Raw genomic sequence first — 14,469 nt, 5'->3', positions numbered from 1 at the left:
ATGATTACCATATTTTGTGAATATGTAAACTTGCACCAGACTTTATCATATGGGTGCTTAAAATGTATTTTTCCATCCAAGTTGTTTTGCTTCGACATGTTTGATGGCTTTTAAAGAGTGTATGCGTTGTGTTTAGGTGCGGAATGATCTATATGGAGCCGCATCAGTTGGGCTGGACTCCTCTGAGAGACTCCTACATGAACACATTACCTGAGAGCCTGGAAGATGAACACAGAACACTAGTGAGAAAGACACTCATGCACATGTTATAATGAATGCTTTTGAACATTTCTGAATGCCATTGTATGTGTTTTGTTGAAGATTTCTGAACTCTTTGACTGGCTGGTTCAGCCTTGTTTGGACTTTATATATCACGAGTGTGGATTCTTAGTCCAGACGTCACCCATTCACCTGGCCTATAGCCTGATGCGCCTGTATACCTGTCTACTGGGTACACACACACAAAAATATGCACATTATACATATGTTTTAAGGTTTTTCAATCTGTTTGTTCATGTCACATCTGATTTGAGGAGTAAGTTTATTTGTGCAGACGAGATTTTCCAGTCAGGAAAGGAAGGAGCAGAATCTATGACGAGTCAGCAGGTGACGCTGTGGCTGCAGGCTCTGTTCCTCTTCGCTGTGGTGTGGAGTCTGGGAGGAACCATCAACGGCAACAGCAGGATAAAGTTTGACACCTTCTACCGAAACCTTGTCATGGGCACAATCACCGATCACCCACGACCCCAGAGTGTGAAACTCAACAAAAGCAATGTTTTCCCAGAGAGAGGTCCACATGATGTTTTTGGTTCACTATTTAATTACACGGTTCCTGCAGTCATGGAAACCCCATAAATATAGCAATATAGTTGTGATTGAATATAAATATTTTCTCATAGTCCCTGCAGATTCTTAAAGGATTAGCTCACCCCAAAATGAAAATTTCCTAATAATTTACTCACCCCAATGCCATCCAAGATATCCATGTCTTTCTTTCCTCAGTGGGAGAGAAATTATGTTTTTTGAGGAAAACATTTCTGGATTTTTCTTCTAACAATGGACTTCATTGGTTACCATCGTTTTTAAGTCCAAATCAATGCAGTTTCAAAAGTCTTTGAAGTGTTTAAACGGGCTGTACGCGATCACAGCTGAGGAAGAGGTTGTTATCTAGCGAAACGATAGGTCATTTTCAATTTTTTTTTATAATTTATCGACTTTTTACCTTCAATATTTCGGATTGAGCTGATCAACAAACGGACAGGGAACTACGTCATCACGTTGAAAGGTCACACCGGCGCCGGCAGAAGTACCGCCCCACTGTTTACAATGCGACCGTACGTAGGAGGATAGTTCAAATAGTATTGTTTGCTATTATATATATAGTAATAGTATTCAGTGAATATGAATATGAATAGTATATGAATAACATTCTGATGAATATGAATAGTAGTTCAAATAGTATTGCCGGCATGACCTTTCAACGTGATGACGTAGTTCCCTGTCCGTTTGTTGATCAGCTCAATCCGAACTTTTGAAGGTAAAAAGTCTATAAATTATATATATATATATTTTTTAAATGACCTATCGTTTCGCTAGATAACAACCTCTTCTTCAGCTGTGATCGCGTACAGCCCGTTTAAACACTTCAAAGACTTTTGAAACTGCATTGTTTTGGACTTAAAAACAATGGTAACCAATGAAGTCCATTGTTAGACGAAAAATCCAGAAATGTTTTCCTCAAAAAACATAATTTCTCTCCCACTGAGGAAAGAAAGACATGGATATCTTGGATGGCATTGGGGTGAGTAAATTATTAGGAAATTTTCACTTTGGGGTGAACTAATCCTTTAACTCGAAAAGAAGATATTTTAATGTTTAAAGGCATATTTTCCGGTATAAAAAACAAAAGTTAAAAAGAGAGCTGAGATTGATGTGAATAACATTATTAATTGGTTGACACCAATCAAGAGTCATATACAAATACATGAATCGTCATCGTTCGTTCTGTTCTTCACACAGGCACCGTCTATGATTATTATTTCCATAAGGAGGGCCCTGGTCAGTGGAACAACTGGACAGAATCCATCTCTAAAGAGGACAGAGTCATACCAGCCAGTGCAAAAGTTAGTACATGCGAATCAGGGTTATTATAGTTGACTTGTAAAACTACAAGACCCCATCTAAAACCATAAAAAATGTGTTACTTGAAACAAAGTAAACATTAACTAAAATGAAAAATATATTGATATATTTTATTTCAGCTAGTTGCCCAAGCAACATTACTCATTTTCATTAAGTTTTCAACTTGACTCAAACAAGTCATTCAACTTGATGTACTAACATAACTAAAACTGAGATAAAAATGAATAAAAGCTATATCTGCATATTTATCTCATAAAAATGACAAAAATACAAAAAAGCCATAAAAAATGAACTAAAATACAAATGGAAAATGTACAAATAAAAACTCATTAAATTTTTTTATAAAAACTAAAATAGTATCTTAGTGATATTAAAATAACATTAATATAAATATACACAATTATAATTGCTTTTGTAAATTTGTTGCAAAAAAATTCCCTTAGTCAAAAAACAGTTTTACCAGATTTAATTTTTTTCAGATGTCATTTTTAAACACTTATATTTTTTTTAAAAAGCAATAAAATATAAAGGTAACACTTTGAAATAAGGTCTAATTTATTAACATTAGTTACTGCATTAACTAACATGAGCTAACAACAAGCAATATATTTTTTACAGCATTTATAAACCATTGTTAATGTTAGTTAATAAAAAATTTCATATTCATGTCAGTTCAGTGCGTGAACTGATGTTAACGGATACAAGTTTTATCTTAATGTATTAGTAAATGTTGAGCATTTCTATGATCATAACATTTCATAACATTATCTAGGATTAATAAATGCTGTAGAAGGTGTTGTTCATTGTTTGTTCATGTTAACAAATGAAACCTTATTGGAAAGTCTGAAAACTAATTCTAAATATATTCTTAAAGTAAGCCTGTAGAGGACTTTAGTGATGGCCTAGATCACTGTCTACCAGGGGTAAATGAATCGAAGGGAAAAATTCACATCACACAGATTCACAGTGTAAAGTTACTCTCTTTACATGTCCTGTGATGTCTCTGTCTCTCTCTCAGGTGTCTGATCTTATCATACCCACGGCAGAAACGTCACGGCAGCTCTTCTTCCTCAGGACGTACCTGTCACATGAAGTGCCCGTGCTGATTGTGGGACCCACAGGAACCGGCAAGTCTGTGATCAACAACAACTTCCTGATGTCGCTCCCGAAGGAGCGCTACACTCCCATCTGCATCAACTTCTCCGCCCGCACCTCTGCCAACCAAACCCAGGACATCATCATGTCCAAGCTGGACCGCCGCCGTAAGGGCGTGTTTGGCCCGCCGATGGGGAAGAAATGCATTATCTATGTTGGTAAGAACTAGATCTGGTACAAACACTGATTGAGTGAGCTAAGGTATTGCTGTCACTAATGCTGTTAATATAATAGTTTCACAAGTTCTGAAAACGTTTCCCTGTAAAATAGTGGTTTAAGTTTGTGCTTATGTACATCTGCTTCATTACCTGATCTCTAGAGAATTAAATTAATGCACTGATAAATAAATAAATGCATAAACAAAGATATCAAAAGGTATGGATGCAATTACATGAGAAAAGTAGCCACAATATATGATTGTATTGGCACAGCTCTTGGTATTAGTGTAAACATTTCTGTTCTTTTTACAAATATATTTTTTTGCATAAGAGTTGTAAAACAATTTCAAAACGGTTTCACAGACAAGGCTTAGATTAAGCCACGATTAGGCCTAATTTAAATTAGGACATTTAAGTAGCTTTTATAAACATGCCTTAGAAAAAAAGAAACATTACTGGTGTGGATTTTGAGTCAAAACAATATCACTGACATATTTTAAGATAGTTGCTTTCAGTAAAAACAGCTCAAACATGCATTTTAGTCTGGGTCTAGACTTAAGCCTTGTCTGTGAAACCGGAGGAATAAGTTATAAATAAACTTTATATATATTTTACTACTTTCCTTTAATTTTGTGACCTAGCAGAGATTAAAACTGTCTTTGCTATTGTAAAACTTCCTGTAGATGATCTGAACATGCCTGCAAAAGAGATATACGGTGCTCAGCCGCCCATTGAATTGCTGCGGCAGTGGATCGATCATCATCATTGGTATGATAAAAAAGACACATCCAGATTGGACATTGAGGATGTGCTGTTTATGTCTGCTATGGGGCCCCCTGGTGGAGGGAGAAATGACATTTCAGGTAAATGTCTGATCCTAAATGCTTATAACAATATTAGCCTTAGTCAGTTTCTTCTTTGTCACTGTTTTGTGTCTTTCTTTCCTCACAGGGCGATTGACACGTCACCTAAACATTATATCAATCGACACATTTGATGATGAGACTCTAGGTAACATCTTCACATCCATCACAGACTGGCACTTCAGCAATGGTTTTGATGCCTCGTTCTACAGGTGTGTGTTGAATCTGTTGATGTAAAGTGGCCCCCAAAAAGTATTTAGACACTCAAGTCCAACTTAAAAATGTCTCAATGTGATTGCATTATATATATAAAAAGATCAAACCAATATTTTAGTGTCATATATTTATAGCACAAGCACATTTACAAGCCAAACATTTGAAGATTTGTTTTTGTAACCACTGTTTGGTAAAAGAAAAGAGATTAAACATGTCTGTGTATGTGTATTTGTTGTAGGTTGGGTAAAATCATGGTTCAAGCGACTATGGCTGTGTACAAGGATGCAATCGAGAGTTTCCTCCCAACACCGTCTAAATCTCATTATATTTTTAACCTGCGTGATTTTGCGAGGGTGATTAGGGGCGTAATGCTCTGTCCATCGACGCACATGCAGGTAAATGCACACACGTATGTTTCTATGTAAAGGCTAAGTAAATACACTAAATATTTTACAGAATCTGAGTTTTGTGCTTCTTTTTTTCATCAGGAAGGAGATAAGCTGATCCGGTTGTGGATCCATGAGATCTATCGTGTGTTTTACGACCGACTGGTTGATAATGACGATAGAGAGAAGTTTTTTAATATTGTTAAAGAGAGGACATTTGCATATTTCAAACAAACCATTGACAAGGTAATAGATACATAGTCATATTTTGCCTCCCACAACATCAAATGATCAAATAATTGTATCTAATTATACACATTTTTTTTAAAGACAATTAAATTTAAACCACAGTATTTTTTTAAATATAATTTATTTATAATAATAAAACATTTTTATTTATGCAAACATACCTTTTAAATTTGAGGTAAAATATGACCTGTGCAATTTGCAATTAATTATTTTAAATAAATAGATCTGGTTATCTAGTATTTGGATTACACTTTGCTTTAGATGATTTTCTAAAGATGTATTCACATGTTTCTTTTCACCTGTTTAGCTTCTCTGTCATCTCACTCCGTCTGGTAATGTCGAAGATGACAGCATTCGCAGCCTGTTTTTTGGTGACTATGCCAAACCAGACTCGGCCAATAAACCGTATGACGAGATCACAGATCTAAGCACATTAACCGAGGTGATGGATTTCTATCTCAGGGAGTTCAATAACATCAGCAAAGCACCCATGAACCTTGTCATGTTTCAGTTCGCCATCGAACACGTCTCACGAATCTGCCGTGTGCTGAAACAAGACAACGGTCACCTGCTGCTGGTCGGTATCGGCGGATCAGGGCGACAGAGCACCACCAAACTTGCCACCTTTATCAATGACTACGAGCTGTTTCAGATCGAACTGACCAAGAACTACAGCATGTCGGACTGGCGTGACAATCTAAAGCACTTGATGCTTAAAGCAGGGATAGAGGGGAAGAAAACAACATTTCTCTTTAGCGACAACCAGATCAAGGATGAAGCCTTTGTCGAGGACATCAACATGCTGCTGAACACAGGAGACGTGCCAAACATCTTCCCAGCGGACGAGCGTGCGGACATCATCGACAAAATGCAGGGAATTGCCCAAATGGAAGGGAAGAAGATTGACGTCACACCACTCTCCATGTACAACTTCTTTATCGACAAAGTTAAAGCCAATCTTCATATAGTTCTCGGTACTGTTATATATATTTTTTTATTTATTTAACCTTTCTTTAACCAGGACAGAAACCTCTCTGAGAGGTCGCTTTTACTGGCCAAGATAGCAAATTAACGTATACACAAAAGAAGAACAGCATACACAATTAATCAAATTATATAAAAATAAAGTACTATATGTTATTTTATTGTTTGTTTATTTTGTAAATATATTTGTATATCATATAATTTATATATTATGTTATATTATATAATAATAGTATACTAATTATATATTTATACTGTATATAAAATAATGTATATTTATCTATATATTATAATGGTATTTATGTATTGTTATTATATATGTCAGTTATCACAATTATAAGTTATTTATACTGTATATAAAATAATGTATATTTATCTATATATTATAATGGTATTTATGTATTGTTATTATATATGTCAGTTATCACAATTATAAGTTATTTATACTGTGTACAGTTATTTTTATTTGTAAACTGTATGCATGTTTGTCCCAATAGCAATGAGCCCAATAGGTGAAGGCTTCCGCAATCGTCTCAGGATGTTCCCGTCTCTGATCAACTGCTGCACCATAGACTGGTTTCAGGCCTGGCCCAAAGATGCTCTGGAAATGGTTGCCAACAAGTTCCTTGAGGATCTGGACCTGGAAGACCACACCAGGATAGAGTGCGGTCATAAGCCAGATATATTACCTTTAACAAATGATAGTATTGAAATATAAAGGCTCACATTGTCTGCTTTGCATTATTCTCAGGGTGGTGGAAATGTGTAAAACGTTCCAGGAGAGTGTGCGAGAGATGTCTGAGCGCTATTACTCTCAGCTGCGCAGACATAATTACGTCACTCCTACTTCTTACCTGGAGCTCATCCTGACCTATAAAGCCTTGCTCAGTTCCAAACGCAATGAGGTGAACGAGCTCAAGAATCGCTACATAATCGGCTTGCAGAAACTTGACTTTGCTGCTTCTCAGGTGAGACAGAAAATGTGAATGCTTTACCTGTCACTTCATAACACTCTCTGTACATTTCATTATGTTCATCTGCTCTTCTATTCTATATAATGTTATTTAAATGGTAAATATTTGATTTTCAATATCAATTAAAAATGTAAAATAGAACCATTTTCACAGGTGGTCTCAGATAAATAATGTAGATTTCAGTAAATCGAGATATACATATATTTTTTTTTTAATCATTGTGATTATTTTAATCAATGGGAGCCCATTTTTTGATAATGTACAGTTATTAGTCATGAATATATTGATGTTGACAGTGTTGAATAGTCACATGACTTTCTCCCATGACTCCTCTGGATCATCCAAATGGTCATTGGCAAACTTAAGACGGGCCTTGACATGTGCTGGTTTAAGCAGGGGAACATTCCGTGCCATGCATGATTTCAAACCATGACGTCTTAGTGTATTACCAACAGTAACCTTGGAAACGGTGGTCCCAGCTCTTTTCAGGTCATTGACCAGCTCCTCCCGTGTAGTTCTGGGCTGATTTCTCACCTTTCTTAGGATCATTGAGACCCCACGAGGTGAGATCTTGCATGGAGCCCCAGTCCGAGGGAGATTGACAGTCATGTTTAGCTTCTTCCATTTTCTAATGATTGCTCCAACAGTGGACCTTTTTTCACCAAGCTGCTTGGCAATTTCCCCGTAGCCCTTTCCAGCCTTGTGGAGGTGTACAATTTTGTCTCTAGTGTCTTTGGACAGCTCTTTGGTCTTGGCCATGTTAGTAGTTGGATTCTTACTGATTGTATGGGGTGGACAGGTGTCTTTATGCAGCTAACGACCTCAAACAGGTGCATCTAATTTAGGATAATAAATGGAGTGGACATTTTAAAGGCAGACTAACAGGTCTTTGAGGGTCAGAATTCTAGCTGATGTTGATTCTAGACAGGTGTTCAAATACTTATTTGCAGCTGTATCATACAAATAAATAGTTAAAAAATCATATATTGTGATTTCTGGATTTTTATTTTTAGATTATGTCTCTCACAGTGGACATGCACCTACGATGACAATATCAGACCCCTCCATGATTTCCAAGTGGGAGAACTTGCAAAATAGCAGGGTGTTCAAATACTTATTTTCCTCACTGTATGTACGTGTGATGTGCAGGTAGCAGTCATGCAGCAGGAGCTCACAGCTCTACAGCCGGAACTAATCGAGACCGCAAAGCAGACTGATCAGATGATGGTGAAGATAGAAAAAGAGACCGTTGAGGTGGATGCTAAGAAAAAGCTTGTCAGTGCCGATGAGAAAGTCGCCAATGATGCAGCAGCTGCTGCTAAAGCGATTAAGGTATAACAGATGGGGAAAATGGAAAATGTATAGGCACACTAAAATAATCCATGCAGGTGTCTGAATGCAAATACATGAAATTGAAATGAAAATGGGTTTGCATTCAGACACCTGCATGGATTATTTTAGTCACTATTATTATTACTATTATTATTAGTCATTATTTTAAACACAATGCAAGTATAATACAGTCTTATTCCAGGAACCTTTGTGATTGAGGAAAAAACAGTTTCAAAAAAGTTAATTGAACTGTCATCATGTTTGTGATGAAAGTGACACTGTTTTTCATGTGTAATACTGTAAAGCTTGCTTTAAAACAATCTATTGTAAAAAACAAAACAAAAAAGTTATATATAATTAAACTTGATGTGACTTGACTGGAGTGCTGAATTGCAAAGCTTGTACTTATGCATACTTTTTTAGAGTATGTTCCGGCTCAAAGCTTTAGATGCGCAAGTGATAAAAATAATACAGATTTTCTGATGTTGCTGATTTTTCCTTTAGTCTTTTTTTATCCACTTGATAAGTTTAATTAGAAAGTGCATAAAAAATAAAAAATATAAAAAAATGCTGGAATGGTCTAGATACCCTGCTTCAATTGAGGGGACTGGGAAAGTGGTTAGCAATTTGAGCATAGGATGCGGTGACACTTTGCTAAAGCTATGATTGAGAAGTTTAAATCAGTTAATTTATTGTCTGATAGGATGAGTGTGAGGGGGATCTTGCAGAGGCGATGCCAGCGCTGGAAGCGGCTCTTTCTGCTCTGGACACACTGAAGCCGGCTGATATTACTGTCCTGAAGACGATGCAGAATCCGCCTGGTCCTGTCAAACTCGTCATGGAATCCATCTGTGTCATGAAGGGAATTAAACCAGAGAGGAAACAAGACCCTGGTGGATCAGGTATGAGAATGATTTTTGTCTGTCCTGAACACTGCATTGGTTGAAGGTCACATTAAACCAGCTAAGATCACCATTTCTGCAATCAGCAATTCTGTTATCTTTTTTTATTTGCTTTATTTACACAGGTAAGATGGTTGAAGATTTCTGGGGGCCATCTAAGAAGCTTCTAAGTGATATGAAGTTCCTTGAGAGCCTCAAAACATTCAACAAGGACAACATACCTGCCGCTAACATCAAGAAAATCAGAGAAAAGTTTGTAGACCACCCAGATTTTCAGCCCTCAATAATCAAAAGCGTGTCTTCTGCCTGCGAGGGCCTTTGCAAATGGGTGCGTGCCATGGAAGTGTATGAGCGTGTGGCGAAGGTTGTCGCCCCCAAGAAAGAGAAATTAAAAGAAGCAGAAGACGAGCTAGCTGTGCAGATGCAGATGTTAACCATAAAACGTGCCGAACTGAAGGAGGTGGAGGATCGTCTGCAGGCATTAAATGACACGTTCGAAGGGATGATACAGAAGAAAAAAGACTTAGAAGCAAACATCGAGCTCTGTTCCCAGAAGCTAATACGAGCTGAAAAACTAATCGGTGGCTTGGGAGGAGAAAAAGACAGATGGACAGAGGCTGCGCGGCTCCTCGGCATCAAATACACCAACTTGACCGGCGACGTGCTTTTGTCCTCGGCTACAGTGTCGTATCTTGGAGCATTCACCGTCGATTATCGCGTGGAGTGTCAGCGGAAATGGCACGAGCTGTGCAGTGAGAAGATGGTGCCATGTTCAAAGGACTTCACGCTTAGCAACACTCTCGGAAACCAGGTGTCGATCCGTTCGTGGCAGATCTCTGGATTACCCGTGGACTCGTTTTCCACCGACAACGGAATCATCGTCTCAAACTCTCGCCGTTGGCCACTCATGATCGACCCTCAGGGCCAAGCCAACAAGTGGATCAAAAACATGAACAAGGCCAACAAACTCTCTGTCATCAAGCTCTCAGATGGCAACTACATCCGTACTCTCGAGAACGCCATTCAGTTTGGCACACCGGTCCTCCTGGAGAATGTCGGCGAGGAGCTGGACGCAGTTTTAGAGCCGGTTCTCCTGAAACAGACCTTTAAGCAGCAGGGCGTGGAATATATGAAACTGGGCGAGAACACCGTGGAATATTCAGTCGACTTCCGGTTCTACATAACAACAGGGTTGAGGAATCCGCATTACTTGCCGGAGGTGGCGGTCAAAGTGTGTCTGTTGAACTTCATGATCACGCCGTTGGGTCTCGAAGATCAGCTGCTGGGGCTCGTCGCCGCCAAAGAGAAACCAGAACTCGAGGAGAAGAAAAATCAGCTGATTCTCGAAAGTGCAGCCAGTAATAAACAGCTGAAGGAGATCGAGAACCAAATTCTGCAGGTTCTTTCTTCCTCTGAAGGGAACATCCTAGAGGACGAGGCTGCCATTAAGGTTCTCTCATCATCTAAGGTGCTGTCAGAAGAGATATCCGAGAAGCAGAAGATCGCAATCGTGACTGAAAATGAGATTGACGAAACGCGAATGGGTTATCGGCCGGTTGCAGAACACTCGTCCATTCTGTTCTTCTGCATCTCAGATTTGGCGAACATCGATCCCATGTACCAATACTCTCTCACGTGGTTCATCAACCTGTACCTGCACTCCATTGCTCACAGCCCACCTAGCGACGACCTACAGACCCGCATAGCCAACATCCTAGATCACTTCACCTTGCGCGTTTACTATAACGTGTGCCGCTCTCTGTTCGAGAAGGACAAGCTGCTGTTCTCCTTGCTTTTGACCATTGGCATCATGCAGGGAAAAGGTCAGGTCGACGACATCGTCTGGCGCTTCCTTCTCACAGGAGGCGTTGCTCTGGAAAACCCGTTCCCTAACCCAGCCCCGGAGTGGCTTTCAGACAAATCATGGTCCGAAATAGTCCGGGCTTCCCAACTTCCCCGTCTCAAAGGATTGTTTGAGCATGTGCAGGAGAACATTGCGCCATGGAAGCAGATTTACGACTCTGGTCATCCGCAGGACGAGGAGTTACCCGGGAAGTGGTGCGAGGTTGTGGGCATGGAGCGCATGGTGGTGCTGCGCTGCTTCAGACCGGATAAACTTGTGCTGGCGGCACAGCAGTTCATTGTGGACAATATGGGCCGGGCGTTCATCGAGCCACCGACCTTCGACCTGGCGGAAAGCTACAGTGATTCCAACTGCTGTTCGCCGCTCATCTTCGTCCTCTCTCCAGGAACAGACCCTACAGCAGGTGAAATAGAAAGATGTTTCTTTTCTGTGCTTTTTTATTATATATTATTGTTCCTTCTGATATATATACAACATTAGTCATTTTGTTTTGAAAATGTAATATACTTTTACAGGTTTCGTTAATATTTTGAATCGGTTTTTATTTTTATATTGTTTTTATTTAATTTTAGTTAAAGTTTTAGTATTTTATTGTTTGTCATTTTTAAATATTTTTTTAAATGTCTGTATAGATTTAATTAATTTTTATTTCAGTTTTAGTACTTCAAATTAAAAAAAATTTTAATTATATTTTATTAATGTTAATGTTTATTTTATTTCAAGACACTCTGCAAAATCACTGCAAAAAATGAAAGTATGAAAAAGTTATGGAAGTTTAAATTTATTGTAAATCAAATGCATGTTTTATTTGACATAAAATATATACTTTACCATATCATTTTTACTTTTAATTACTTTAAATAATTTTGTAAAATTTTGTAAGACCAATGTAAAATCTGGGCAATCTGTACTATTATAAGAAATAAAATCGCAGTATACTGTATGATTGTTTCAACACAGACCTAAACATTTACAATTAAATTATGTTTTTTCCCTCTTTGTCTTACTCAGGACTGCTGAAGTTTGCAGATGACTTGGGCATGGGCGGCAGTAAGACCCAGACGATCTCTCTCGGTCAAGGTCAAGGTCCAGTAGCTGAGCAGCTCATCAAGGTCGCGCTGACCAACGGCGACTGGGTCGTTCTGCAGAACTGTCATCTCGCAACCAGCTGGATGCCAGCCTTGGAGAAGATTTGCGAGGAGGTCATCACACCTGAAAACACACACACCAGCTTCAGGTAAAAATTGTGCTGTTTCAAAATAAAGCAAATCACACACAATTTCAACATGAAGTTAAATGCAAAAAAAGGACATATTTAATCTCATAATCCAAAGAAAAAAAAATTTAGAAATTAAAATGAAGCGTGTCATAAGATTTTTGCATTGTGATGTTATTTTTTTATGACAATTAAGCACATTTCCCCCTAAATTCTCATTACAGTAATACAATTATGCAAATCATCCTACAAAATTATTTTAGAATCAGCTTAAAATAGATGCAGTAAAATAAATACTAGCATTATGTATACCTACTAATTAAATAATAGTTAATTATAAATAACATTTATCATTATATGAATGTTTGCATTACAGTAATTACAATGAGATTAAAATAGAGAGAAAAAGAAGTAAATACTTTTCTGTGGTAATCAACATTTATGCAAATATTATTTATTATTTTTCTGAGACAAAAAATGTCCCAATTACTTACCCAATATCCTAACCCCAAACTCTTTGTGTTTTAGGTTGTGGTTGACCAGTCAACCATCTGATAAGTTTCCAGTGAGTGTTTTGCAGAATGGGGTGAAGATGACGAATGAGCCTCCCAAAGGACTGAGGGCAAATTTACTGCGTTCTTACCTCAGCAATCCCATCTCAGACCCCTCCTTCTTCAACAGCTCCGCTAAGCAGGACATCTGGCAAAAGCTGCTGTTCGGCCTGTGCTTCTTCCACGCTCTGGTACAGGAGAGGAGAACGTTCGGCCCACTCGGTCAGATATGCATCTTTAATGCAGTTTGCTTTCCTGTCTGTAATCCTTAATTTAATTTAGCCTCCATCTTTAGAGAACAAGCTGCTGTGATGCTATCATCAATCTACCTGATCTAATCTTTTCTAAACATGCATTATACACTGCCTATAAAACTGCCATTTGATTGTGGCTGTACAGAGGCAGCTATAAGTAGGCCTGTCACGATAACAAATTTTGCTGGACGATAAATTGTCCAAGAAATTATCGCGATAAACGATAATATTGTCGTTCTGAGACCATTTTCATTTAATATAATTATAATGGCATAATAATGCAGGTACACCTTTTCAACTATCTATAAACTTTTATTTCTAAAGAATATTAAACATTGAAAACGGAAAACATTTTAAATATCCAAAAAAATGAACAAAACAACCAAAAACAATAAAAGCAATGGACTCTTAGTGTCTGTTAACAAAATAAATGTCTGTTAATAAATAAAATGGATGTAAACAAAATTGCACTTCAAAAAATATTAAACATTAGGCTTTAGACATTAAGCATAAATAGTGATACATTCCATAACAGGCAAAACTGCCGGTTAGGACCTTTGTAAACAAATAAAAAAAAGCCTCAACAAGCCATATCACACCATTCTGCACTGTCCTCCTGTTACTTTGTCAAGGGATTGTGTACTGTCGGGAAGACGGAGACGCACTTTATTGCGTGTATGCTACGCACTGAAAATACTTGGTTAGGATTAGGGGTGAGGAGTGCCGTGCGTATTACACGCCATAAAGAGCATATCATATGCACGCAAAAACTATTTTTGGCGTATAAATGGCACGAGAAATAACATTTGTGGTATAGATACGCATTTACATGTGATCGGGCTCGCTGTCGCAACTCACAACTAGCGTCTTCTCTCTCTCCCGGCAGTAGCCGCAAACAGTCCCGCCGGCGCTTTCCCATACGTGACTGACAAGCGCCGCCTCCCCACACAAAGACCATGCAACTGACAAGAGACGAAGAGAGTTCACTCCTCCTATGCGCTAAAGAACCGAGAGTGGTCATCCAGTCTCTTTGGTAGAGAGAGAGAGACGAGGAAAACAAACAAGCATGCAAATGGAATTATCGCGGCCGGAAAAATTATCGAGCTCATTTTTTTTTATCATGCGATTAATTGACTTATCGACTATCGCGACAGGCCTAGCTATAAGTTCATAGATTGATTCCCCTAAAAAACTATCAACACTATTATAAAAGCAAGCCCGTC

The 14,469-nt window shown here is 38.2% G+C and overlaps 1 protein-coding gene across 3 annotated transcripts in view; it reads left to right on the top strand.

Moving 5' to 3' along the window:
• The window catches only part of dnah3 (dynein axonemal heavy chain 3), a gene marked incomplete at its 3' end in the record, with an annotated part of 47,914 nt that overhangs the window by 27,593 nt on the left and 5,852 nt on the right, over positions 1-14,469 (top strand). For all 3 annotated transcript variants that reach the window (XM_079862716.1, XM_079862717.1, XM_079862718.1), the window contains 17 exons: positions 137-242; positions 322-451; positions 554-790; positions 2,020-2,123; positions 3,161-3,455; positions 4,139-4,318; positions 4,407-4,530; positions 4,773-4,929; positions 5,023-5,166; positions 5,477-6,143; positions 6,651-6,816; positions 6,905-7,121; positions 8,277-8,459; positions 9,163-9,361; positions 9,487-11,628; positions 12,237-12,462; positions 12,970-13,214. In XM_079862716.1, the coding sequence (XP_079718842.1) occupies positions 137-242; positions 322-451; positions 554-790; positions 2,020-2,123; positions 3,161-3,455; positions 4,139-4,318; positions 4,407-4,530; positions 4,773-4,929; positions 5,023-5,166; positions 5,477-6,143; positions 6,651-6,816; positions 6,905-7,121; positions 8,277-8,459; positions 9,163-9,361; positions 9,487-11,628; positions 12,237-12,462; positions 12,970-13,214 (5,522 nt within the window). The remainder of the gene's footprint in view (positions 1-136; positions 243-321; positions 452-553; positions 791-2,019; positions 2,124-3,160; positions 3,456-4,138; positions 4,319-4,406; positions 4,531-4,772; positions 4,930-5,022; positions 5,167-5,476; positions 6,144-6,650; positions 6,817-6,904; positions 7,122-8,276; positions 8,460-9,162; positions 9,362-9,486; positions 11,629-12,236; positions 12,463-12,969; positions 13,215-14,469) is intronic.

Source organism: Squalius cephalus (genome assembly GCF_949319135.1).
Source record: "Squalius cephalus genome assembly, chromosome: 25".
Lineage (NCBI taxonomy): Eukaryota > Metazoa > Chordata > Actinopteri > Cypriniformes > Leuciscidae > Squalius > Squalius cephalus.
Note: the sequence above shows the minus strand (reverse complement) of the source record. Positions and strands in the feature narration are given on the sequence as shown.